At 38.6% G+C, this 27,201-nt stretch overlaps 1 protein-coding gene across 3 annotated transcripts in view; it reads right to left on the reverse strand.

Moving 5' to 3' along the window:
- The window catches only part of ZNF638 (zinc finger protein 638), a 68,779-nt gene that overhangs the window by 14,217 nt on the left and 27,361 nt on the right, over positions 1-27,201 (reverse strand). For all 3 annotated transcript variants that reach the window (XR_008466692.1, XM_054203456.1, XM_054203455.1), the window contains exons 3-20: positions 23,740-23,801; positions 23,413-23,451; positions 20,445-20,752; positions 18,724-19,064; positions 17,697-17,843; positions 17,178-17,309; positions 16,763-16,821; positions 16,549-16,592; positions 14,829-14,900; positions 12,017-12,184; positions 11,860-11,919; positions 10,814-10,866; positions 9,961-10,092; positions 9,673-9,801; positions 9,298-9,339; positions 7,461-7,601; positions 6,346-6,471; positions 2,205-2,254 (exon numbers count right to left, since the gene is read on the reverse strand). Coding sequence is in view for 2 of the 3 variants with exons in the window: in XM_054203456.1 (XP_054059431.1) it covers positions 2,205-2,254; positions 6,346-6,471; positions 7,461-7,601; positions 9,298-9,339; positions 9,673-9,801; positions 9,961-10,092; positions 10,814-10,866; positions 11,860-11,919; positions 12,017-12,184; positions 14,829-14,900; positions 16,549-16,592; positions 16,763-16,821; positions 17,178-17,309; positions 17,697-17,843; positions 18,724-19,064; positions 20,445-20,752; positions 23,413-23,451; positions 23,740-23,801 (2,105 nt within the window). In the remaining variant the exon portion in view is untranslated. The remainder of the gene's footprint in view (positions 1-2,204; positions 2,255-6,345; positions 6,472-7,460; positions 7,602-9,297; positions 9,340-9,672; positions 9,802-9,960; positions 10,093-10,813; positions 10,867-11,859; positions 11,920-12,016; positions 12,185-14,828; positions 14,901-16,548; positions 16,593-16,762; positions 16,822-17,177; positions 17,310-17,696; positions 17,844-18,723; positions 19,065-20,444; positions 20,753-23,412; positions 23,452-23,739; positions 23,802-27,201) is intronic.

Genomic DNA, 27,201 nt, shown 5'->3' on the forward strand with positions numbered 1-27,201 from the left:
GAAGACACAATACATGGAATCAACAGAAAGATGAAAACAGGCAAACTCAGTTAACATCTGTGCTATGCAAGCACAACAAAAACAGCAATCTTGAAGATTTCCTCTGGACCCCAGGGGACTGGTCCTCTGCTGCTACAAAATGTGAGAGGAGAGATAAGAAGGGATAAAATTCTGCTTCAAAATCTTTCACACCACCAATTTAAAATTGGCATAGCTGTAACACGCCATGACGATGGATCAGATGGACATTTGCAACATGCTACAGGGCACTCCTCCCCTAGCTAAGTGGCAGACCCACAGCATTTTGCAGCTTGGCAGGCAGCGCTGGCAGGAGCAATGGAGTGTGCGTGCTCCCAACAGTGCCCCGCAAAACACTGGAAATCTCCTGGAGAGCCCGAGCGGCTCAACTCACAGTGACTGAAGTCTTACGAAAGAAAAGCAACCTCGCTCATTCCAACATCATGCTCATCTTTAACAGGCTTCTTCGACCTGTAGTCAGTTTAAACTGGTTACTTGCAAATGCTTTGGGGTAAGTGTGCCTCATGAGTATTTCAGCTGTCAGGAGTAGTAGGATAGTCCTTGATTCTTAGCCTGGCCAAGTAAAGTCTCCTCTGTTTTAGCTGAGGAAAACAGATCCCCACAAAACGCATCAGCATCCTTGAAAAGAGCAGAGGCATTCACATAAGCACGTCAGTCACCTCAGCTGCAAGGTTAGATGAACTACCTACCCAGGCTGGACAACCACCAAGCTTCCAGATGCATTCCAAAGGTTTTTTTTCAAGACCACCTCATCAACCCAGGCAACTGAGAGGGCAGTCCCTTCTGCTTCCCAAATTTGGCTACTCCTTCCCTCCCCAGAAACATGTGAGAAGGTCTTCATATATATATATAAAATAATATTTAAGATATTTTCTGCTTCTTATGAAATGCAACTTAAAAAAACCCAAAACCAGCCAAGTCACAAAGGCTTACAAGAAGACAGTTGTCTCAGACAAGGAGAATGTTTGTAGTGTTATTCGCAGGGAAAAATGTCAGTTTTACCATCTGTTCAAGAGCCACAGCAGGATGCTGGGCAGTAGCTGGGATTCATGTAAGAGTCAGTTATTTTGATTAATTACCACCACTAGCTAAAGCCCACCGATCTGGAATCAAAAATGTTACCTATGCGTTACTGACGTGTGAGTCGGAGACAGTTTAGAAACTAAATGCTTCCAAAATTGTCTAGGGCCTGAGTAGAAGTTTCATGAAATTAGAAGTCCAACTTTACTTTTGAAAGAAACAGGTTTTGAAAATATAGTTAATAGTCCATGATACTATAATGGCATTACTTAAAATTGAAGTTTAGGACCATTATTACACAGTTTTTTGTTTGTTTGTTTTAATGATAAAACTTATCCAGAAATATGGACTTGAGTCACAGAAGATGTTTTACGTCGTATTTGTTAACAAGAACTCTTATAATGATCTATCCATTTATTAAAAAAAAGAAAACAATAATCAAGACTCTAAAACCAACAAATAGTTACTCAACAGAAATTTTACTACAGGCAATGTCCATGAAACAATTTTAAATAGAACATACCAAAACCACCATTTCTCATTTCTAGGTTCTGATTGTTAATACAGCATCTAAACATTTTTTTAAATCAATTCAGGGACCTGTACCACAGCATGAAGTTAATGTTAATAAGCTAAACACGGAAGTTTCAGTTTATATTTAGCATTTGGAAACAGAAACAATAGAGCCAGGTGCTCTGACAGAGGAAAGCACTGTAGGATGAAATAAAGCAATCATTTCCTGGTTAAATACAATAAAAAATTGTCTTACCAACATGTATATCCAAACATACTTTCCAGGACCTATGGTAAAATCCTGGCCAAATTAGTAAAACAATAACAACTCAATGAACTACACAGAAAACAGGATTTCACCCCATTTGTTCATGTTCTTTGAAAGCCCCAGATTTCAAAGAAATCACAAACATTACAGCTCTACAGCAATACACTACACGTCCTGCACACACAGAACACACAAAAGCTTGAAAGAAGTAACAGCAGGTAACAGCTGATGGATCTCACAGCGGGCCTTTTCATCAAGCTTAGTTAGAGAGATGGCTCAGCAGTCTGCTTAATCTTGGATATGCATTCCATGAACAGTACAGATAAATAAAAAAAAAACCACCTTAAATACTTGAAAGGCATACCTTCCTTTGCTTGGCTCCTCTTTCTTCACTTCTTTCTTCACAACTTCAGCCTGAAAGGCAAAAATCAGGGTTCAGTATCTACGACTTTTAGAAGCATCATCACAGAATTTGCATAACCCAGCTAACTAATAACACCATAAACCCAAATTTAGGCATGTATCACCTGAAAGATCAAATGACAGTAAACTGTTCTAAAACTGTTCCCCACAGAACATGTATTTCCTACGATGACAAACTCTGCTGCTGCATGGCAGCAGAAGAGATTTTACTTAGAGTTTGCTAGACAGAACATGCAGCACACCAGTTACTGTTTTGTTCATCTCATCTTCAAAGCTGTCATGTTTTTGAGAAGAATTAGCTTTTGGTCTGTGATATATTTGGAGGAGAGGGATGTTAAACACATCTTTTCCCAGATATCACCTTCTCTCCTGTACTGGTGAGGATGCTACAGCTGCAGAGCTCAGGGTGAATACAGTTGGCCTGACAAGTAAATATTATACAGAAAAAAGTGGCATACCTTTTCTAAAGATAAATTGTATTCCAAGTCAAGCAATTACCTACAGAAAACCCAAGGCCAGTTTCTATTCCTTAAAACCTTCTAATACAGCATTCATTTCTTGTAGGATGACTACAGCTTTCTGTTATATAGAATAAACTTGTGGTATGTTAAATAGAATAACATCTTCTGAAAAAAAAGGTAACCACAAACCATTCAAGCTCTGCAGCTATCACATTTAGTAGTGTAGGTCCAAGCAATCCAAAAGAACTTTAAAAACTCAATGTTCAAATCTCAATCTCTTTTCTGAAGGTATTCTACAAACTAATTTGAAAACTATTAGAAAGAACGTCAGATCAAGTCAATGCACGTAGAATTCACTTTAATCTTTTATTTATGCACATAATTACAAAGCCTTCAGTTTTCCCTTTCCAAAAACACTTATTCCGGGGATAAGTGCCAAAAGTAATTTCAACATGTTATAATGAATTAAAAATTATTTTGGTTTTCCTTCAGCCTAGCTTCTAATTCAAAGGCTTCTAGAGAAAACAGCTTAGGGCAAATGGAGCTACAACATTCTTATGGTACTTAGGCATATAATACAGGTTCTAGAAAAATAACTGAGAACATGGACAAGAGGTAACATACTCAAAATGCAGTGGAGAACAACAGACGGAAAAAACCTCAGTTTTCCCTCTTATCAGTATGACCAGGCATTTTGTCTCCACCTCAGATATAGATAAAAATAAAGCTTAGGAGCATATCTCCAAAGTACCGATTATTTTAACATTTGTGCAAAAGCTGCGACAGTCGCATTGACAAAGACTGGAATGACACTAATTGCAGCTATGCTTTATGATTCCAGGCGCACATCTTCCTTCACTGATACAGGACTTTCCCCATATTCTTGTTATTTCAGCAGTACTCAATTCAGACATTATCAGCAAAATTACAGAAACAAAACTATAACGTGATTAAGCAAGCACTTACATTACTGCTGTTACTATACCATTGGCATCAGTTACTGCTATCTGGCTGATCAACCTCTCTAAATCAGACAAGCACTCTGTATCACCCAAAGCGTGCAGCTGGAAAGAAATATTATTTTGAAAACAGAGTGTGAATGCCACTGTTTGTTGGCATTGAACTAAGCTCTGATGAAGCATTTATAGTGACAAAGGCACGTTATTCTGTTGCTACACAAAATATAGGGAACAGCTATAAAAAGCAGATTTGAATCACACAGTGTTCCCACCATACATCCTTGAAAAACATTCCTGAGCTAAAGCACTTAATGAATGATATTTCGCTTATTTTTCAGTGCGAAGGGAGCTCATTACTTACATTTTTTAAGACTTGAGAAAAAGATCGTAAGTCTGAAAATTTGGTTATTTTCTTCAGCTACAAAGTTAGTCTAATAAAAGATTTAACTCTTAAATGCACCTGACATCACCTAACACAATTCTAATTTATGTTCTTTAAAATGAGCTAAAGTTCACCATATAAACTGAAATACAAAATAAAGTGTCTTGGAAGAAGGGCATTATTTTGTCCCACACTAAGAGAGTCAGTAATGGGGAGATTCATCCCCGCAATGGGGAAGAGGAGGCAAAAAAAACTTTTGGAACATCTAATCCAGGCTCTGGCGTCTAGCAGAATAGAAAAGAGCACCCTACGCACCCACGCTCACCAGATTTTAGCTATCAGCACTTCACCTGGAGTGGGTCCCCACCCTGCATCAGAGGCCCCGAGGGACACATGCCAGCCCACCTTACCCTACCCCTGCCACACCAACAGTACCACACCACCACACTCATCTGGTAGAGACACAGTGTTCATAAGGAAAGTTAAACGAGTTCTCTGAATCAGGTATGTAATCAAAAAGCATTTTCAGTGTTATTATATTGACTCTAGGCTAACAGAAACTTTAACAGGCAGATCACTCCCTAATGAACAAACTTCAGCCACAGATGAAGGCACAGAACAACAGGGCTGGAAGAGCTGGGAAGGCAGGCTGGTCACTTAATCTCTGCAGATGTTTCAAAGAGTCACACTCACAGAAAGGTAAAAAAACCTAACTGATTTTACACAGGCTGGGCTCTCCGCATGCACGGTAACTGCTGATTTACTTGGAAAGGGGCATGATGAATCTGCTCGAAAAACACATGTGCCCAAATCACATCTGGCTGTATATCACCATATGTTCTAAACCATCACAGATGCAACTTGACAACGATTCCAGGAGACCCCCACCCAAAAACATACACCTAAAATCTCTACTGACGCAGTATATTTTTAAAAATGTGAATCCTAAACACTGTACAGCTACCTTACAGATTCCATAAATAAGGATGCTTTTCAATAAAACAGAAGAAATTGCCAATACAATAGAGAACAAACTACGACACAAGCCAAGAACAGTATACAACCTAATCTTTAAAAAAAGTTGAAATTCATCACTTTGCTCAGTACAAATAATACTGACAGCTGTGTCAGTTGTTAAGTACATGTCTGGATGACTTTTTTTTCCCTCCCTCCCTGTTGAAGTAATGGACTGATGCCTTTGTTATCATTAACCTGAAGTTAAACTTTCTCTTGTGTGAATAAAAGTTAAGGGAGAAAACTAAGATGCCCTGTCCCTCCAGGCACATTCTGTTGTTTCAATGGTATCCCAAAGTCATGCCACTGAAAAGTAACAGCAACACACAGGGAATAAGAGCTACAAGAATTAAATTTACATGGAGAATCAATTTAAAAAAATAATAATCTCACACACACACCCCCAAAAAAAAAAGCAAACGAAACCACCCTATACACTTTTTGGTCTCAGTCTTGACAGTACATAGCTCATTATGAGAAGGCAGGAGCACGCAGAACTAGTGAAATTAAAAAAATCCTCATGTTCGACTGCAGAGTAAACAGCCCTTTACCTCCAGGCTGTGAGAGAGACCACGTCTGGATTTACGTTCTCCACTTTGGAAGTCAAAACGCTATTAGCATGTGGCTAATGCTCACGTTTCTTGCTTAAAGCTCTTCATCTATCCAACGCAACATGCACTAAACTTCTTCCTCTCTGGTGTTCAGCTGCTGCAGCTTGCTGTTCCTTCAGCAAACCACCGGAAGAAAACTAGGAGCTGCTCAATACTGAAAATGATTTCATTTCTATGAGAGAAGATGGAAGCAGCTGTAGGTGCACAGACCAATGCTGACAGCAATTGAATCTGGAATCAAGAAGACTAAGGCAGATAAACTGCTAAAGATGAATCAAACTTGATCAGAAAAAAACCCTCTATTAAATCCTTTTCTAACCAGTACTAAATAGTTGCTTTCCTCCCTTCTTCTCTTTATCTTTTATTAAGAGACACCTTCATTGTTGGAGATGAAAGACATTCTGTATATGTTTGTAAAATAGAGAAAGATATAAAAGAAAGAAACAGTAACACATACTTTCAACACCTATGCCTCATTCCAGAAAACAGACTAGTTGATCCAGTTCCCAGCTGTCGCACAGTTTTCACTCTCATCCACAATGACAGCAAATAGTGAAAGAAATAGTGACATTGTCACCATTAGCTGCATTTCATGGAAAGGTGGTTGTATTCCACAAAAATAACGTATTATTGCAAAAGAAGGAAAAAACCTTACCTCAGCAGACTCTCCATTGGGTGACAATGTACAGGACAACGTATGCTCACACATAATATATGGATATTGCTTCAGAAAGGTGTACATTGATCTGGCTGACTTGGGACTATCCAGCTGCAGAATTGCCTAAAAGGAAAAAAAGCACAAACTTCAAATAACTGTTACTTCATCTTATTTTTGTACTGAAGAACAAGTTTAATACATTAAGTCGGTATAGCATGGTATATCCAGTATTCCTGAAGGGTTTCAACATCTTCATTTTAAACTAGCTATAAGCAGCAATTTTTTATTAAATGCTAGGTTCTTGCATATGAAGAACAGTGGAGTCTTCTTTCTGAGAGGCTGAAGAAAGAAATCTCTCCTGTTTGGAATTATCTTTAGCACTAAAAAAGGAAAGCATGACAAAAAGAGTGGAGCCTGGAGCTTCCCTACCCACAGGTGTCTAACCTTCCAGCTACAGAAAAATATTATCTTTTCCCTAAAAGCATCTTCACCTGTTTTATGCTTTATTAGCAGTTGGACACTTAAAATATCTCATAATAATGGGAGCACAATTGCACTTTAATAGTTAAAATATACATACACACACAGTGACTTAAGTCTAGTTCATAAACGAAAAATCCAGTGTCAGGTGCAAAATCAGCAACATTAAATATTAAAATATCAAATCTAAAAACACTGAAAATCAATCCACTACATTTTCCCAAAACAAAAAGTAATTTCAGCTATTCTGACATTTTCACTGCTCATATCATAATTCTTTTTCCCCCAAGTTTCCTACAAAATGGGAACTCATTTTCCCTCCACTTACACTTCTAATGGCAAAGGTCAATAATTTGCCCGGCTATTTGGGAAGTTTTACTTTCAGAGCTTACCAAACTGTTCTTCTATTGCTCAGGCCAGTCAAAAGTTTGTTTGGTTGGGTTTTTTTTCCCTTTCCCACTGCCCCCAACAAATAAGACTAACTATTTTCTTGTTCCAGAAGAGTCAAAAACTTTGACCTTTCATTAGCAGAACATTCATGGTACTGGGAGATAAAAAAAAATAAATACCTACTTTTTTAATTCTTTTTTTTACCCAACATGGTACTGTGCACCATAGAAAAAAATACTTACCTTGTTTTTATTCTTCAGTACAACATAATGATCTACTTTTCCAAACCGAAGTCCCACACAAACTGCCTCAAGTTCTCTGTATCCATCATCTGGCAAATTCCCGAGATGCACAAACTGATTATGTATAGTTTCAGTATTTACCTAAAGAAAAGTGATGACGAAACTTGCTTTAACTTTGTAACATGCTTTGTTAGCAACTACTGAACTTGGTTAAGAAAAGCCTCACAGAAGACTTCTGTATCGGTCAGGTATTACCGAAAAACAGCAGTCACACACATCCAATGTTCATATTTTCAGATTCACACAGATTTTTCCATTTTCTCTGCAGTACATCAAAAGAACCAGCTATACTTCCAAGTATATAACAGAATAACAAACTTAAAAGGATCAAGTTGAGTGTTTTATTTTAAAGGAACACTGCAAAATATAGCTGAAGTTTAAATAAAATTTGGTATTTTGAAAAGCAGACACTATCTCATCAGATTATAAATTGGTAAAGGCATAGAAACCTATCCAAAAGACTCCAATCCTGGTTTTTTATGTTGGAGTTTGGTTTACTTGATCACTTTGTAATAACATAAAAATCCCTGGTCAAATATTATTACTTGTGTTTCTCAATTTTCAAACAGACTTACCACCACCATGGGGACAGGCTACCAAGGAGACGAATAAGTCTCTTCTGACCAGGAAAGGTTCTGGTGCAGAAGGTACAAGTGGGCTGACCACAAACGGAAAGCCATCATCAGCCACGTAGTGCCAGCAGAACCATAGACTGAACCCTGGCACCAAATACTTCGTGCACAATCAAAGGGAAGGGCCCTGGGACACCAAGTCCAAAGGTACTAGTAAACTTCTGAAATCTTAAACAAATCTTAAACAAGTCTTTCAAGTATTTAAAGAAATTCCCCTCCCCCAAGGTCTGGTATGTTTTTCTTCCATTATTGATCACTTTACTAGGAGCAGAAAAGAAGTATTGCACCACAAGCACATCAGAAGCCTAAGCAGGATGCAGCAGCAGGGGTGTTGGCAGTAAGCACTCAGTCGTGTCTCTTAGTGCCAAACAACAATCATAAGGAGAAAGCAGATATCCCGCCCAGACACACTTGCAACTGAAAGTTTGAGCCTTTTGGGGTTTCTTGGAAAGTGATTTATTGTTGGCAGGGCTCTTTGCAACATGCTTTTTAAACAAAGTCACTCTTGTGAAGTTCTTGCGCCAACTGTTTAAGCCCAGAGACACCTTCAGACCAAATGACTGACCCTCTTATCAGGAATATCCTGAAAATGTTTTTCAGAAGACATAAAAGCAATAATTTCATTAACCTCTGCCTACCTACACTGTATAAAAATGCTTTGTACATCAATTGCCAGCTTGCACTGTGTGCAGTGAAAGAACAGAAGGGACAATAAGGAAGACGCACTACACCGGACAAAGCAGAGAGGTAGTTTTGATAGTTAAAACCAAAATATGCATCTATAAAACACACTGAGGAAAACGGGTGGCATTATATACAGGCAAACACTGCATATTCTCCAAGCTATACTGGTCAGCAGCTTGTTGTTAGAACATGAAATAAACATAACAGAAGGGGAGGATCTCAAAGGACTCCTATTAAATGTTTCATTCCTTGCACTTCATGCATCGTGGAGCTAAACCAAGTGAACATTTACTCATTTTATTCCCTCCTCATTCACCCATGAAAACATACACGAGCATTTAATTCAAGAGAAAGCTTAGATAACAATTCAATTAGCTAGTATTTCAGTATGAAGGATACTAATTCCAATTTAAAGTAACGCATTTTGATGTGGAGGAAAAGTTAAACTGCTAGCAACTTACCTTAGGGTCAGAGTCTTTGATTATACCAGTAAATATTGCTTCCTTTAAAAAAAATAAAAATAAAGCATTACAAGATTTGAACTGTAAAATATAGCTTCACTAACAGGCGATAACTGGCAGTCACTGACTCCCAACAACTTTTAAGTTTCTGCTTTATTAATAAAATCAACAAGATCAGCACTTCGGACATCTGTGTTATTCTTATATCAGAAGACCAGGACTCAAGAAGACATTTAATAGAATCAGTCTTCAACAGGACAAACCATGAGAATGTATAAAACTGGGAGCGTATAAAACTCAGCTTAAATACAAAGTCCTGCTCCGTACTGAAATGTTATCACACATCCTAGAATTTAAATATATTTTATTACTTACTTCATCTTTTACAGTCTTATACTGAGGCACCATGTTGATGCAGAGCTGACTTCCATCCAGTGACATGGGAAAGCAGGTGTAAAATTTAACCATGGAATCTGCAGATTTTCTACTTATTTCAAGATATGCCTTTTAAAACAAAGAAAACAATTTTTTTTAAAAAAAATTGTAATTTATCAAAAGCATCTCACATCAATGCTTGCTGCACTACGTTATCACATCTGCATTTGTTAAAATGCATTTGCTGCTTCTCTAAGTAGAAAGATTACTAAATACCAATTAGAATACCTTTTTGTGAGATGATAAAATTAGCACATCCCTCAGTCCTCCAAATGGCTTTGCTAGGTTGGAAACTTCCTCAACAGAAAATCCTCTCTCAGGCAAGTTTGAAATAAGAACCACACATATATCATCAAGTTCCTGTAAACAAATGAAGGTAAATATCACTGATATTTCTTCATCTCTCAATCAAAACTGTTATATTACTGAAAGAAGCTTTATTTTTACTATTAAACTGAAATAATAGTTAAAATTTATTAAAAGCATGTTATAATACTTGTAATTACATCACAACCAAAGGTCATTTGAACCTTTTTAGGATTTAGGTTAAAAAACGTTTAATATGCTTTGCTACTTTCTCTAATTATGTCAGGTAATCACCTTAACTACCACTTAATAGTGGAGGTATCTACATCTAAGCTAATTCTGCACAAAGCTTAGGTTGTCTCATGCTACCTCAGAAAAATTCAAAGCAAATCAAAACTCCCTATATAATTATGCCACTATTTTATACCCATGACATGCCCACATGTCAAATGTTGCAGGACTGTATGTGCAAATACTGCATCTAAAGAGAAAAAACCCACAGCAGGGCAATATAGATGATCAGAGCATAAAGGATCTTTGGTGTAAGGAACACACTCTGAGGAGAAAAAAAAAAACACAAACAACCAAAACCAGAAGAGTGAAGCAGTGGATGTCTATCAAACCACAAACACCAAGGAGAAGATAAACTATTCAGTATTTCTCACAAGAAATGAACAGGCGGGGGATTTAAATCAGAGGTTTTCAGACAGTACACCAGAACTTGGAAACTGGCACCAACCATGTACTTACAACTTCCAAGCATGCAAACACTGACCTTGCTAGCTGGTTCTGTTGGTTCTTCACTCTTTGTAGTTGTTATTGTAGCTTCTAAAAAAAAAAAAAAAAAAAAAAAAAAAGGAAGAGGGGGGAGAGTTAGCTTACTAGTTCAACAGATTTCTTTAAATACTGGAGAGTTTTAAGAACTTCTTGCATTACATTTTATCACCACAGTCATTGTGAAAAATGAAATACGCCTTCATTTAACTTATAGTGACAAATTACATTGGTGAGACACATGCAGAGTTCCAGTAGGAATAAGGAAAATTAATCAAAATCCCTCACTTAACACGCAAATACTTTGCTGACATTAAGGACTTATCAGTTGAATAACCACAACCACAAGACTTTCTTGTGGGCACACCAGGACCATGTAAGGTGCCAACCACATGCCCACAAAAATCTTTCTTTTATTTTCCTTTTCCTGGGCCAATTCCACAGTGATATGAGAAGAGGCTCAGGAAAATATAGACAGCAGGAAACAGGAAAACAGCAATCATACAGGACAGGCAAGCACACGTTACGGAGAATCACTTCTGTAAAACGTTCACATCTACAACCTTGCCATATCACATGCATGGTAACCAAGAATTAAAATACACTTATGATTAGCAACAGACTTGGTTGTAAACATAGCCGTTATAAAATATGGGGAAAACAGCACCTATTGAACCAGCTCCAGCAGGCAATGCAAAGCACCGAGATTAAAATAATTGGTGGTGCAGCTGTAAACAGAACATACAGAAAACCTGAATCCTCTGCTCTAATCAGTTGTAAATAAAAGTCCCCATGTTGCACTGAAAAGGTCTAGTCAAAAATATTATGTCCACTGAAAAATGTAAGTCTTGAGTGTTTTTAGGCACTTCAGCCATCACCATGAACCTGCTGTTTTATGTTTCAGTCAGCAAACTTATTTTAATAATTCTCTTTTCTGATATCCTGGATCATCCTAATTCCCCGGCCTCAAAAGTATCCTCATTTAGTTCACAGTAACAGAGAGGTTTAGGATAGAAATGAGAAAAAACTTGTCAGCGTGCAATTTACCTTGGTCATTAAACTCATCCAAGTCCAACACCGCCACCTGAGACATCTGTGCAAGTTTCTCTAAAAAATAAATTCGAGAAGACATCACAATATTAAGCTTCACATAACCTACAACTAGCAAAGTAACTTTAAAATGGCATTATCATATCAGAATTACCTAGTACAGGTGCAGGATTAGTCACTCCTTTGGACGGAGTCTCTACTGTCTTCACAGGCTCTGTAACTCTACCCCCTTCTGTGATGTTCTTTGGGTCTGACAGCTTAGTTTCCCCAACTTCCATTTCAGCTTCTGTTGAAATCTGAAGGTCTTCATCTACAGATTTTGCTGGTAGGTAACAGCAGAAAAAAAGCACTCTTCATTTCAATATATTAAACTAATAGATTTGCAAAAGAAGAATGAACTGCACTATACATTTTTCTGCCAGATATTCAGAGAACTCCTATCACATAAATTCCTGCTCCTTGTTACATACAGCAAAAGCTGTATGAAATCGTACATGCAGCATACATTTAGCCTGTTTAGGAGCATGGTTGAGAGTGTCCCTTGGGAGGCAGTTTTGAAGAGCAAAGGTGCCCAGGAAAGCTGGTCATACTTCAAGCAGGTGCTCTTAGAAGCACAGGAGAAGGCCATCCCCATGTCCCGAAAGACGAGCCGATGGGGAAGAAGGCCAGCCTGGCTAAATAGAGAGCTTTGGCTGGACCTCAGGAAAAAAAGGAAGGCTTACATTCTCTGGAAAAGGGGCTTAGCAACTTATGAGGAGTATCAAGATATAACAAAGCTATGCAGGGGGAAGATTAGAAGGGCCAAAGCTCAATCAGAACTCAGCTTGGCCACTGCAGTTAAAGATAACAAGAAGAGATTTTTCCAGTATATCAACAGAAAAAGGAAAACTAGGGAAAATATAGGTCCACTGATGAATGAGACGGGTGCCCTAGTGGTGGAAGACACAGAGAAGGCAGAGTTACTGAATGCCTTCTTTTCTTCGGTCTTCACTCATAAAGCCGTCCCTCACGAATCCCATACCCTGGAGGCAAGGGGGAAGGTCTGGAGAGAGGAAGATTTTCCCTTAGTTGAGGACCGGGTCAGAGACCACTTGGCCAAGCTGGACATTCATAAATCCATGGGCCCTGACGGGATGCACCCGCGAGTGCTGAGAGAGCTGGCAGATGTTATCGCTAGACCACTCTCCATTGTCTTTGTCATGGGGAACAGGAGAGGTGCCTGAGGACTGGAGGAAGGCTAACGTCACTCCAATCTTCAAAAAAGGCAAGAAGGAGGACCCGGGAACTACAGGCCGGTTAGTCTCACCTCTGTCCCTGGGAAGGTAATGGAGCGACTCATTCTGGATGTCGTCTCCAAACACATAGAGGAACAGGAAGTTATTGGAAGTGGTCAGCATGGATTTACCAAGGGCAAATCATGCCTGACCAATCTGATAGCTTTCTATGATGTTATAACGGGTTGGCTGGATGAGGGGAGAGCCGTAGATGTCATCTACCTTGACCTTAGCAAGGCTTTTGACACTGTCTCCCATAACATCCTCATTAGGAAGCTGAGGAAGTATGGGCTAGACGAGGTGACCGTGAGGTGGATCGAGAGCTGGCTGAGTGACAGAACCCAGAGGGTTGTGATCAGCGGCACAGAGTCCAGTTGGAGGCCTGTAACGAGTGGTGTCCCTCAGGGGTCAATACTTGGACCAATTTTGTTCAATATATTCATTAATGACCTAGATGAGGGGACAGAGTGTATCCTCAGCAAGTTTGCTGATGATACCAAGCTGGGAGGGGTGGCCGACACTCCAGAGGGCCGTGCTGCCATCCAGCGTGACCTGGACAGGCTGGAGAGCTGGGCAGAGAAGAACCTAATGAGGTTCAACAAAAGCAAGAGTAGGGTCCTGCACCTGGGAAGGAAGAATGCCAAACACCAGTATATGTTAGGGGCGGACATGCTGGGAAGCAGCTCTGAGGAGAAGGACCTGGGGGTCCTGGTAGACAGCAAATTATCCATGAGCCAGCAGTGTGCCCTTGTCGCCAAGAAGGCCAATGGCATCCTGGGCTGCATAGGGAAGGCTGTGGCCAGTAGGTCGAGGGAGGTCATTCTCCCCCTCTACTCTGCACTGGTGAGGCCACAACTGGAGTACTGTGTCCAGTTTTGGGCTCCCCAGTTCAAGAGGGACAGGGAACTACTGGAGCGAGTCCAGCGTAGGGCAACCAAGATGATTATGGGACTGGAGCACCTCCCTTATGAGGAAAGGCTGAAAGAGCTGGGACTCTTTAGCCTGGAGAAGAGAAGGTTGAGGGGGGACCTGATTAATGTTTAGAAGTATCTAAAGGGTGGGTTTAAGGAGGACGGAGCCAGGCTCTTTTCAATGGTTCCCAGCGACAGGACAAGGGGCAATGGGCACAAGCTAGAACATAGGAAGTTCCGTTCAAATACACGGAAAAACTTCTTTACGGTGAGGGTGACAGAGCACTGGAACAGGCTGCCCAGGGAGGTTGTGGAGTCCCCTTCTCTGGAGACTTTCAAGACCCGCCTGGATGCAGCCCTGAGGGATGTGCTTTAGGCAATCCTGCTCTAGCAGGGGAGTTGGACTAGATGATCTCTAGAGGTCCCTTCCAACTCTGAAGATTCCGTGATTCCGTGAAAAGCTCATTCCAGCTTTGCAAAACAGCTGTGTGGCTGTGGTGATGTGAAAGGGTCTGCTTCCTCAAACTCAACTACTTTCCCTCGTCCTTTGCTATTCTAGATGTACAATCAGCACTGATAATCACTGCATTAGCCAAGCCACAAGGCACAAGAAGGGCGCTTGCCTGTCCAACAACCTACTACATTGGCAAGCCCAGAAAAAGTTGTGAAAAGCTTGGACTCACTACCTTAAATACCTGTTTTGGAAAGTGGGCAGCAGGGAGACAGAAAAGCACCTGCCTATGTTTTCTGAGCAAAGTGTAAAAGTTCTCATTTGTCTTACCCACAGTATTTGAAGTTTTCTTGATCTTCTTATCTCCTGTCATGGATGATTTCTTAGTCTTTTCTTTTTTACCTACATAAAATAACCAAAATCAAGTAAGTCAGTAAAGATGCTTATTTCTTTAATCTTACATTTGTAAAGTTACAGTATAAAAATACATACAAAAATAGTTTAATCTGCAAAAATTCAACAGACATGACAGAAAAAAATCCCAAAACATAATTCCAACAAAATACTGAATGAAAGCCATGAAGTAAGGTATCTTTTGTGAATCTGTTTAGGATTCTGGTGAGAAAACCTTGCTCCTGAAAGAGAGTTGGTGTTTTCTTTCTCTTAAATGACTATAAACAATTCCCAGTTTCCACCTGTGAGACAGCTCTTGAAACGCACTGTTACATGACTCTTAATTCCATTCTGGAAACTGGATTCAGAAGTGACCACGCTAACAAATGACTCAAGACCAATACATCTTTAAAAAAGACAATTTCCCAACAAAATAATGTCTGGTCCTTGACATTGCTCAAAAAAAATGCTCATGAAAGCCAATAATATAAGCAACAAAAAAATGATATGGCTGTTACTTCCAATGTTTTAATAGTATCAAATTTTTGTAAAGTTTCATTGGCTTTTGATGTATTTGCTGCAGTTTGTCCTGTTTTCATTGAAGTACTACCAAAAAAAAAAGTTCTTCTCTAACAGCATGACATACAAGTTCTTCTGCCAGACCAGGTAATAATTCCTGAGTATTTCTGAAATAATTTCTGTCAGGATCAATAGAAGACCAGGACAGAAATTTAAAAGCATTTGGAACATGCAAAAAACATAAGACACCAAGAAGCACTAACAATAACTGTGAAAGAGAACACTAAATACGTTATATATTAGGCTTAAAGTCAGCTTGAAGAATTATACTTATTTCATGGAGCCCAAAGTGCCACATTTCTCTTCAACAGATGCACAAACATTTAAAATTACAGAGTATAAGCACAGGTCAAGCTAGGGGTTCTTTACTGCCACTTGAGGGTTGTTTTTTGTGGGTTTTGTTTAGTTGTTTTTCTTTTTAAGAAAGAAAGATAGGGTCACATGAAAAGGAAAACATTTGAAAGTATAAACTAGACGTTTTCTTATAGCTCTCTGAACTTGCTTTCAGTCACTATTATGCAAATCACTCACACAAAAACAAAGAAAGGGGAAAAAAGAGGGAGGGCAATAAGACAGTGTCCTGGTTTCAGCTGAGATAAGAGTTAATTTTCTTTCTTGTGATTGCTGTGTTTTCCGATTTGGCATGAAAGGAATATCAATAATGGGTATTGTTTTAGTTGTTGCTAAGTGATGTTTATACTAGTCAAGGACTTTTTTCAGCTTCCCATAGAAGCTGAGGAGGAGCATAGACAGAACAATATAGAATGCACAATGGAATATTCCATACCATAGATGTCATGCTCAGTATATAAATGGGGTTTGGCCGGGTGGGGAGGGGAGGCGGAAATCCGCAATCTCTGCTCAGGTCAGGCTGGGCAACCAATTCACCAGGCAACGACAGTGACTTGTCTTGTATTTTCTTTTACCATTATTATGTTCCTTTTCCATTACTGTTCTATTAAACTGTATTTATCTCAACCCACACATGTTTTTTTTTCTCCCTCTTCTCCCTACCCTTCAGGGGAGGGTTAAACCAGGACACAGAGGTATCATCAGATACAAGGTAACCAAACCTTACCTGTAACAGATTTAGTTGTCCTAGTGGTCGTGTTCTGATCTTTTCTTTTATGAGCAAAAAATAAAGAAAAATCAGTTTTAAAGACAATTAATGAACATCAAAACAGCTTAAAAAAGCCCAAAAACAATAAAACACGGGAAGTCAAACAGATATGAACCCATTTGGTTTCCAATCGTTATTATTAACACTAAATGCATGTAATGATAACACTTACTTCGTACTTCGTGCAACTTTTTTAATATTCTGAGGCCGTTTTTTAATATTCATTTTGGTCTGGAATAGACAGAAAGAAAAACTTTTACATGTCATTTATACTTTATTTATAAATGTATATACAGACAAATATAAAAATGGTATTAATAATTATTAGTAGTAATTAAGTATATATATTAATATAGGTTGTATCTTTCACTGCTTATTAAACTGATACCATTCACAAGCACCAAATTTAACAAGAAAAATGGAATTACAAAGTGCATTTGCATATTTAGTTTAGACTGCCATTTATGAAAACGGAATTAAAAATATATTAAAACAACTAAATCTGTTTTTCTGAAGAACATCAAGTTTTGGAGCAGAATACCAAGCCACACACAAAATATTATGTTGTTCACTAACAGGCTGCTTACCTGGCCAGGAGATGCTTTTGGCTTTTCTGCTACACTTATTTTCACCCGTTTCCCATTTACCAGCACTGGCACAGTTTCACCGTATTTCACAGCTGCTATTACGGCTTCTTTGAAGTTCATCTCCAAGAAGGCCTAAAATAAATGGTACTTTGAGTCTTTGTTTATACTACAGGCACAAGATACAATTCACTGCAATTTTTCCTTAGCAAAACTGCTCGTGACAGAACTGCATGTACTTCTCTCTCTAAGTTCGTGTGGAGTTTGATGAAAACGTCTGGATTTCAGCATAATACAAAAAGCATCCTACTTCCTCTAACATTGAAGACTTGGGTAGCAAGCAAGACTGAATTTATAAAGTTAAGATTCCCAGCTATTCCAAGATTACGTATGTGATCTTTAATGACAAACTGTTCAGGAAGCCTTATCCTATGTTTAGCTGAGGATCCAAATACTACACTTCTTCATTGCTTGACAATTTCTTTTGCATTCTGACACAGAATTTTTTACAGGAATGCTTACCTCATTTCTAGAGCGAAGTACGAGAAGATCACTAACTTTGCCAAATGGCTGAACAATTTTTTTAATATCTTGATCTGAAAAGCCATCATCTGGTAAATCAGATATTTGAAGGACTGTCCCACAACTCAGCAATTCTTCTCTCAACAGCTACGAATTGAAAAGAAAAGAAATACTTTCCAGGTCAAGTCCAGTAAGAGGAAGAAAAAAGAATCTGTAATAAAAATTACTTCAAAATAGACATATCGCTTAGTTCACAGTGGTATTTCAAGTTTTTTGCTTTCTAACACAAGGACAGAGACACAATTTTGTTGTTCTACTACTCCGTCTCAATCTTCGGTTATTAGAAGACATGACATAGGATTTACCAACTTATACAATACAACCTTTTTATTTTTATTGAGTACTATAAATCTACGTAATTCCAGTTGTCTGGGCTGCATGGGTAAGGAGCTGCACAACTCCACTACCTTCCTTTCAATGCTATCCATTAGCTTCAACAGCACTAGGAAATGTTCTCTTTGCTTGTCATTTAGAGGCTAGAAACTACCAGGGACGACTGCATCTACAACTAAAATACAATCTGGTTTATAGGTGCTGTTTCTAAGAGATCCAAAGGGTCGGTATGATGGACTAAGACAACACTGGCTTCAGATCCTTCTTACAACAGTAGTAAAATTTCTCTGCCTCATCTTTTTTGCTTGACAGGGCAAAACGAACACTTTCTGCCTCCTGTTCTTTACTTTTATTTACACAATAAGATCCTCCAAACAGAGCTCATCACTCAGTTTATACAAATTTAATGGACATTTCTTTCTGCTGTTGGAAAGTGCACTGGAGAGGTTTTGCTTCACATCTCTTAAAAAACCCTTGCAGTGTAAATTACCACACTTACTTGCAGCCAGCAAATCTCTACATTAAGACGGCACAGAATCAGCAAACAGAATGGTTAATCTTGCCACAAGTGATCCCCCTGAAATGAGATACTAACCGAATTCTTAAAATCAGAGAAAAATATTAAAAGACTCACCCTATTATAAGGAGTAGGACATGGTCCACTGGTTCCTGTGGATAAGTCTTCCTCATCCTCTTCCACTTCCTTGTTTTGGGGCAAATCTTCAGTTTCAGGAGATGAAGAACTTGACCCCGGCAAAGAAGGCACATCTTTCTTCGAAGCTTTTGCAGAAATACTTATTTTCAGTGGCTTCTTCATATTTCCAGGCATCTTCCCTAAGGGTCCATGAGAATGTGGTGATTTTCCTGATCCCGAAGACCCTTGCCCAGCTGCTCGAAGTGACTTGTGTTTATTGAACTCTGCTACAAAGCCAGGTCCCAAACTTTTCACTACTGCCTCCAGAGCTGCCTTTCTGTCTGTGAGGGGAAGAGAAAATAAACTGGGTTTTGTTTGTTTGTTTTTAAAAGAAAACTTCATATATTGCTGTTTGGTCTTCTACAGTTTCAGTCTCACCACCCACTCCTGATGCAATCTTGAGACTCACTGAAGTTAGAGAACCTTAATCACGCTCTAGCAGAGATGGTCTATAAATAATAATAAACCTCTGTACTATTTTCACAGCGTTGTTGTGTAACTTGACATTTTTAGTTAGACTGACAGTGTGACTGTGGCAATGACATCTACAAAAATCCTAACGGCTGGAGCAGAAGAATGACTGTTCAATTTTGTATGGCAGGGAACGTAAGAAAAGAAATGAAGTTTTCAAGACCTTGATCCTTCTCTCACATACTGATGCACAGCAGTACTTACCATCTTGATGCCGTCCTGCTAAATTCTGTATCCTTCTCTGTCTTGCTCCTTGTCCTACAGACTTTTGTTTTAAATTATTCTTTAATGATCTGCTACAACATTAATTTCCTGTATGCTTTCTTTCTGTGGAAGATTTATATTTTAGTTACTAATTGCATCTTCCCCTCATTCTTCTACATTAAAATGCTTTGCATTTTACCCTTAAGAAGATCTCTTTGAAACTGCCTGTCCCTTCACAAGTACCTCTTAATTTTCTGAAAGCATACAAACAACATAGCCACAGTATGCAGATCAAAGCGAAAAAAAAAATCAACCTTTTAAAATACCTCTATTTTTCTCTCTTCAGAATTTAAAAAGAAATAAAAACTCCAATGAACTACATGGGCCTGACCGATCTTACACAAAATCTCCTAGAACTGCAAACTGAAGGAAGTAAGCTGAACTGAATCACAAAATGGTGCAACGAACTTAACTGTTACAAAAGATGTTTAATTGAAAGCCTTTCATGTACCATGCTCTTATCTCAACAAAATTATTTCAGAACACTATGCTATCTTTGTAAGTTGCGCCTCCATTACACATAGTTTCTAAGCCTTGCCTTTTCTTTCTCATCTATACTGCCTTTACAGAACTACTTTTTTTGATGCTGAATGAAGTGCCGCCTTCAGTTGTTTTCAATTCTTGACTATGCTTACCGTCTTAAAAACTGAGCAGACTTGGAACAGATACTTGTTCAGCGGCGATTTGATATGATTAACCAATTCCCAATACTATGTAAGGAAGGTTTCAGACCTTTTAGAATGCCCATTTTCTTCTAAGCGTACTTCTCACAAAGCAACAGCAAAGTGAAAACTTGTGCTTTAAAAACAGAATTTTGCTATGAAAAATGCCTAGGCGACACCTGGACAGATAAACCTCTTGAAATCAACTCAGTTTTCCTGAAATTAAAGGAAGTTTTAATTTGGCAATTTGTATCCGCCCTTTACCTTGAGATCGGGTTGACCTCCTTGATGACCAATCATTACTGGGAGACCTCTGAGGTCGTGGACCAGTTCTCAGTGGATTTCTCGATCGCTGTGGTGACCTTGACCTGTGTCTGGGGCTAAGTCGTCGCATCTGCCGCGGGCTTCGACTTCTTGGCCTTGTTGGCCTGAAGCGTCCAGGGCTTCTGGATCTTGATCGTGATCGGCGAAGAACATAGCCAGAGCCTCCGACCCTCGAACGTCTAGGACTAGGACTGGCAGAGTTGGAACGACGCTTTGGGGTCTGGTTTTCTTTCCTGTCACCAGCATTTCTAATAGATGAAAGGCATATAATGAATTTTGACAAGGCAGAAAGAATAATTAACCTGTGTCTGTTGAAATAGACTTTCCACAAAAAAAGAACCAAAATTTACTAAGTTTGGAGTCTAATTTGTTAACAAACATACTTTACATGCTGGTAACATGTTTGATACAGGAACTAAGGATAGGTAGACAGAACTGAAAAGAAGCAAGTAGGAGAGAAAAACCTGCACAGAACAAGAGAAAGCTGCAAAGAAAACTGAAGTTACAATCTGCAGTGCTATGAAAAAATAATAGGAAGAGGAAAAGGATACATGAAAAAGTAATGAATTAAGATGCTTTCCTTGCTTCTTTCAAATTTAGTTTGGAAGTAACCAACCTTGAGAAATCACGTCTGTAAGACTGACTGAGACTGAAAGAGAGATAATATACATCTGCTGCATATTTATGCTACCTAGAGATGTCAAATCGATGAAGAACATGGAAAGAAGTAATGGTGAAGAAATCCATGAGAGAAATAGTCCCTCTTAGAGACACGGAAAGTAGTCGGGCATGGGAAAACCTTAACAGGAGAGATCACATGAATAAAAGGGAAAACCTGGAAAACACACTGAGCATATGCTTAAATATCCAGAACATTTTTGATGAGCTTGTCAGGTGGCAGACCAGTGTGTCACAGCCAAACACTTTTCCAATTTTTTAGCCCATACCAAATTCTTTGATACCAAAAATACACTGCACCAGTACTCAAAACCGGGTAGAGCAGACACAGCACCTTTGAGATCTGAAACTGGAAGAAGCCACTGATGTAGCATATCGTTCAGCTTACTCACTAGTAATTATAGTAGCAAAGCTAAAAGAAACACAGGCAAAAAACTGACATGGCATGTATGCCCAGTACAACTAGACTTACTGGGAAGACTGTAGGCTGGACAATTAAAATACACAAGTCTCTTAACAGCAACATGGAACAGAAGTTCACAAAGTGTCTAAGTTTGTTAACGGTACTCTAGAGCATCAGTGCTTAATGAATCACTGCATCAGGCGCTATTGTTACTTGTTTAAGACTTTGAATAGACTAAGTTCTTCTGAGATGACACAGGCTCAGGAGAGAGGACTGACAACTGGCAGACAGGAGAAGGGGATGACAAGCAACTGGGGCAGCTGCTGCCCAGCCTTTTTGGCCAGCAGCTAGACGAGGACAGCTGAACAACCCTCAGGTCTCCTAAATGATGTTCCAACCCATCTCACATAGCAACGTCTCACAGTGTTTCTTAATTAGCAAGTTTCAAACTTCATTAGAAATCCAGATAAATCCCATTACTCCTGTGCCCAATAAAAATGTTTAGATATATTAACAAACCACCAAAATTTATAAAAAGCAAACACTGTGAAGTGATTTACCAGAGTGGTAACAGTACATAACAAGCTCATCAACCTTGCCCTGAGACTGCACCCAGCAGCTCTGAATATCTGTGATCACTGAGTGCCTACAGCTGTATTCTGACTCTCCCAGCTGGAGACATGCTGTCATCAGAAAGGATTTAAGAAAGTGCCACCCTAAAATACAACTCTTGTGAGCAAGAAGATCCCTCACTCAGAAAAAGCACTATTAAACACTTATCCAATTTATTAGGGTCCTCCAGCTAAGAGCAGTTTCCTTTGCCTGGGTTGCATGTAGCATCAGCAGCACTGGACAGCATTTTCAGTCTGAGGTTTTAAAATATAATTATTCTCTTCATGAAAGTTTCAAAAGTAGATTTATTTCTCTTTTTAAAGTCTTATTTCTCCTTGTTTATTAACATGTAGAGACCTCAGATATACTCTGCAAATTAAACTGACCTCCATATTAAGCTTTTTAACACTTTTTTTTTTTTTTTTTTTTAACTGAGTAGTCCACTTCCCAGGAAGCATATCAAACTAACTAACAAAAAGTCACATGGAAAATCTAGCAAAAAATAAAGTAATATCATCTTATTTGTATGCAAGTTGAAATATATACACGTTGAACCAGCAAAGCAATCCAATCTTGCTGAGACTCAAATAGAATTAATCCTCAGGTTGTGTTTTTAAAAAAGTTAATAGTAAATAACATAATTTTAAAGGACAGAACATGAGTTCATGAATTCCAGTGTTTTTTCAACTTGTGATCACATAGCTTCCCAAGGGATCTACGGACTGAAGAGTCTGTGAAATAAGAGCTAACACTAGCACGCCTTTTGTCAAACAGGTTTCAAGTTGCAAACAAGAGTGGCTTAATTGGAAAAAAAGATTAAGTCTAAAAGTCAGAAATCACTCACACAGTTTAATCAGTGGTCTAACACTGGTCACAGCCTCACTCCGGTACTACTGTATCACATCCAATAACTTACACCTAACTGAAGCACAGTTAGAAGGTTCAAGGGGAGACTGCTCATAACATCAGTCTCCAGACTCTTCTACAGACTTTACTCTCTCTTCCTTGTGAAAGAATTTTAGATACTACGCCACTTGTATTATTAAACAAACTTAGGACAAAAACCACAAAAGCACCCCACACAATTTTATAATGAAAACAAGACACCACTAATAGAGCTTGCCAGTGAGCAAAACAGCAACATTAATGCAATTAATTAACACACATTTATAATAGCAACAAATTAAAAACAACCTGTAATCAAAAAGCAGTTACCTCTTTGAGGAATGAGACTCGGGGTTCCAATCAGGGTATCTGTTAAATGTTAAAAATACAACCATCAGTGAAAAAGCTAAATTTGCCATCTGAACACAATTTTCACTTACATGCAGTAGCTTTTACAGATAAATGTTCCCGTTCAGGACTCCAGAAGCACCAAGTGTCAATTCATCTTTTATCCTAATGGTCTAAAGCCAACTTAGAATAGTGCTAAGATACCAACAATCTTCATTAAAGAAATCCAACAAGTACATTTTCACAGACTACGTGCATGCACAGAAAACACTTTTTACACTAAGTGAACTTTTTAAATAGATTGCTTACTGTTGACGTAACTGGCGGCAGCTTTCAATGTGAGAAGGAGTGTTCTGATGCAGAATCCAGTCCTAATTGTAAAAAAGACATCCAGAGAAGTTTGATTAGCATGTAAAGCATTAGCATTTGACCACAATTTCTAGTTATGTGTTGTTGTATTTTACCTTCCATTCAATTTTACCTAATAAATGATCTTATGTCAAGGTCATATTTCTCACTTAAAATCATTACTCTTTATGCAAAAGATACTTAATGACTATCGGAGGCTCTTAAAGAACACAAGGGAATCTAAGTGGAAGTTAAACAAAACGCATCATATTAAATGAATCTGTTACTTCCAGCACCACACTGGGTTGTTGTCACCACACTTCTAAGGCAAAAGGTTGATCCAATAGGCAGCTATATTAAAAGAAAGAAAACTATTAGCAGTCTTCACAGATTGTCAGACTGATGAACACATACACAGCAAATTAAGCTAAATAAAGCAGAGAACCCAACACGGTATCTTTAAGTCAAATATCATTTCTACAGAGGCATGACTTCTCATGCCTTAAGCTCAAGAGCATTCACTCCTAATAACGTTACAACTAAAGGTCAATCAAAAAGTCTGGCAACATTTTCAACACGCACACGCAGATTTTTTATATATAAAAAAATCTTTTTATATTAAAATTTATTAAAATATTTATCTTTTTATATTAAAAAAAATCTTAACAGAAGTTTTACTTGGGAATAACTGATGGATTAAGCATGAGACAAATCCAGAAGTACGATTCAAGGCCTAAATCTTGAAAAATACTTAGGCACAGGTTTAGCTGTAAACACAGAATCAGTCCCTAGCACGGGAATCTATATGCCTGAGGACTTTATTCTAGTATTATTATTACAAAAGTAAACTGACCTTCTAGTGGAAACAACTGCTGTAGTCAGTTTGCTATTGAGAAGAGATATTGTATGGTCTGAAGCCGTAAGGTATCATATGTCATCAACGATAATCATTATATGTCCTTAAAAAAACCAACTTCTAGCTGCTTTAATATTTTAAAATAGATAATAATGGCTGAATGATGCAACTGACAGGCAAGGCTTCATAAACTAATTTGCAGTCGTGACACTACATATCACTTTTTCTAAGCGCATGCTGGCTTATAACAAAAGATTATAAAATGCATAGTTGGCAGTATCAAACCCTCTTGTTTATTGACAAAAATGCTGAACATGCTGGTTAAAAGAAAAGCTCATGATGGTTTACTCAAAGCCTTTGAGGTGGAAGAATTAATGCGACCAGGGCACAGACAGTTTTGTGCATTTGGGCAACACAGAGAACCCTGCAAGAACATTTGTTCCATGCACTTACACTATCAGCCTATTAATACTAAAATTTTAGTGCTACAGGACAGCTAACCAAACTATTTATACTCCACATATTAAAACCATGGGTTTTAAAGGCATTAAACTACATTTTAAGCACAAGACTTCTTATAATTTCCTGAAGAAACAGATAAACTGGTTAACCAATCTCAGAAAAGCATTGAAAAGATTTGCTAACTGTGTTCATAAAAACATTCTACCTGTTCAAATAAAATCAGAAAAATATTACTCAGAAGACCCTTTGCATTAGTCTCACTAGTTAACCAAAAGCATATTAAGAGTTGAAGAGCAGACTGATAAAACAACTTGCAGCTGTAGAACTACATACACAGTGAATACACAGCATGCACACAAGAGCAAGCAATTCACTCTTACGCACTTTTTTCTCCTCATAACATGCCATTACTAAACAATCCCATTCTTAAGGATGCCATTTTTCTAGAGACTGCAACTTAGACAGGAAAAACTATTACTCAAGGGATAAATGAAATTAGCTTATGGAAATGAAAGGAAACTGGGCTTCAAGTAACCCACTTCCGTGGTCCCAAACGAAGAAAGTATGCACAGTGTCTAGGAGGGCCAAGGGAGGCCATTTTGCTTCCAAGTGTCTTTAGCTACCGGTCCAATGAGCATTAACGAGACTGGCAGGCCTACAAAGAGATATTATCCTCCCTAACAAACACAACATTCTTCTCCTCTTCAAGTCTTCATTATGCCAATGCCCTCTTGCATTCCACAGAATTACAGGAGTCTCAATTTATGCATATTCCTCCTCTTTGATTAATTCCTTGCCCTTCTCAGTCTTCAGAAATATTCCGCTCCCTCTGCTAAGTCTGTTCTCAAAGACAGATCCTTCCCCCCAGAGGGCAAGATCCCTTCCCAGCATAAGCACTCCATCACCTCCTGGTAAGAGTAAGAACTTGCAGCCAGTTTCTTCCAGCAGCAGCACTGCTGCTCCACAACGGGACACCTCCAGGGAAAAGCACCTTGATCCCTGTGGTATCTAATTCTGTGCGACTGGCAAACCTCCTGCTACTTGTGGACCACCACCAAAACGGTCCTGAAGAAGCAGCTGACAGAGCACAGTGTCTCCAGTCTCCAAACTTACTGTTATCTTACTATTGGCAGAAAAGCAATACGCAGGGATAGCACCTGCGCTTGTTTGTGCTGGTTTCACAGCAAGGTATTCTGTAGAAAAACTAGGAGTAAAATGGAGTAGACACATATTTTGTCTCCTTACTTCAGCAAAGGAATCACAAGTGCAATTCTCTGTGGAAAACAATGAGTCCTCATGACTTCACACAATTTAAAGCCCAAGACGACATCATCCTCACTTTAAATCTATTTAAGCTAGAAAACAAAAATTGTCATACACAGTAAATACGATCCCTCGTGCTGGCAATACTGCAAGTGTACTTCGTTCCAAAAGTGACATGTGTTTGAAGACAGAGAAATCACACTTTATTATTCCAATAAATCCACCATTTCAAGTTAGAAAATGAAACTGCTCTGTGAAATATTCACAAAATGTTTTGGTACGTTGAAGGTTTTATAAATATATTTGAAAGAAGACAACATTGAGGGAAGATTCCATCTAGCAAAGAGCAAAATTGGGCACTCTCCTGTGAAAAAATATTGCAGGACACAAAGGCACAAGTTTTTGGGAACACCTAGATCAACATGTCACCTTAGCATCAATTAGTTTTCTAAATTAACTTTTTAAAGCTCAGAAAGCCCACCTTTCTTGAGTATACCTTTTCTTATAACACATTATTATGTACAACCAACCCTGATAATGCCACAAAAACCTTCCTAACACAAGACAAAAATAAGGATAAATCTTGCACATTTCTGATGCTGGTCCAATAACAAGTCGCTTTCAAGTCCATGGTAATCACCATTTACCACAAACCCACAACATTTTAGAAAGCTAAATAGTCTATTAGAGAGTTGACACCTGACTGAAGGAGCACAGATAGCGAAGTATGAAGTTACAGTGTCGACTGAAATGGCAGGACTTCTCCAGTTCACCTCTGAACAAATGTCTCAGCAAGACCCAACCGAGGTGGCTGGAGGCACTGTCAAATAATCGAGGCTCCC

This window comes from Rissa tridactyla, chromosome 5 (genome assembly GCF_028500815.1).
Source record: "Rissa tridactyla isolate bRisTri1 chromosome 5, bRisTri1.patW.cur.20221130, whole genome shotgun sequence".
In the NCBI taxonomy this organism is placed as follows: domain Eukaryota; kingdom Metazoa; phylum Chordata; class Aves; order Charadriiformes; family Laridae; genus Rissa; species Rissa tridactyla.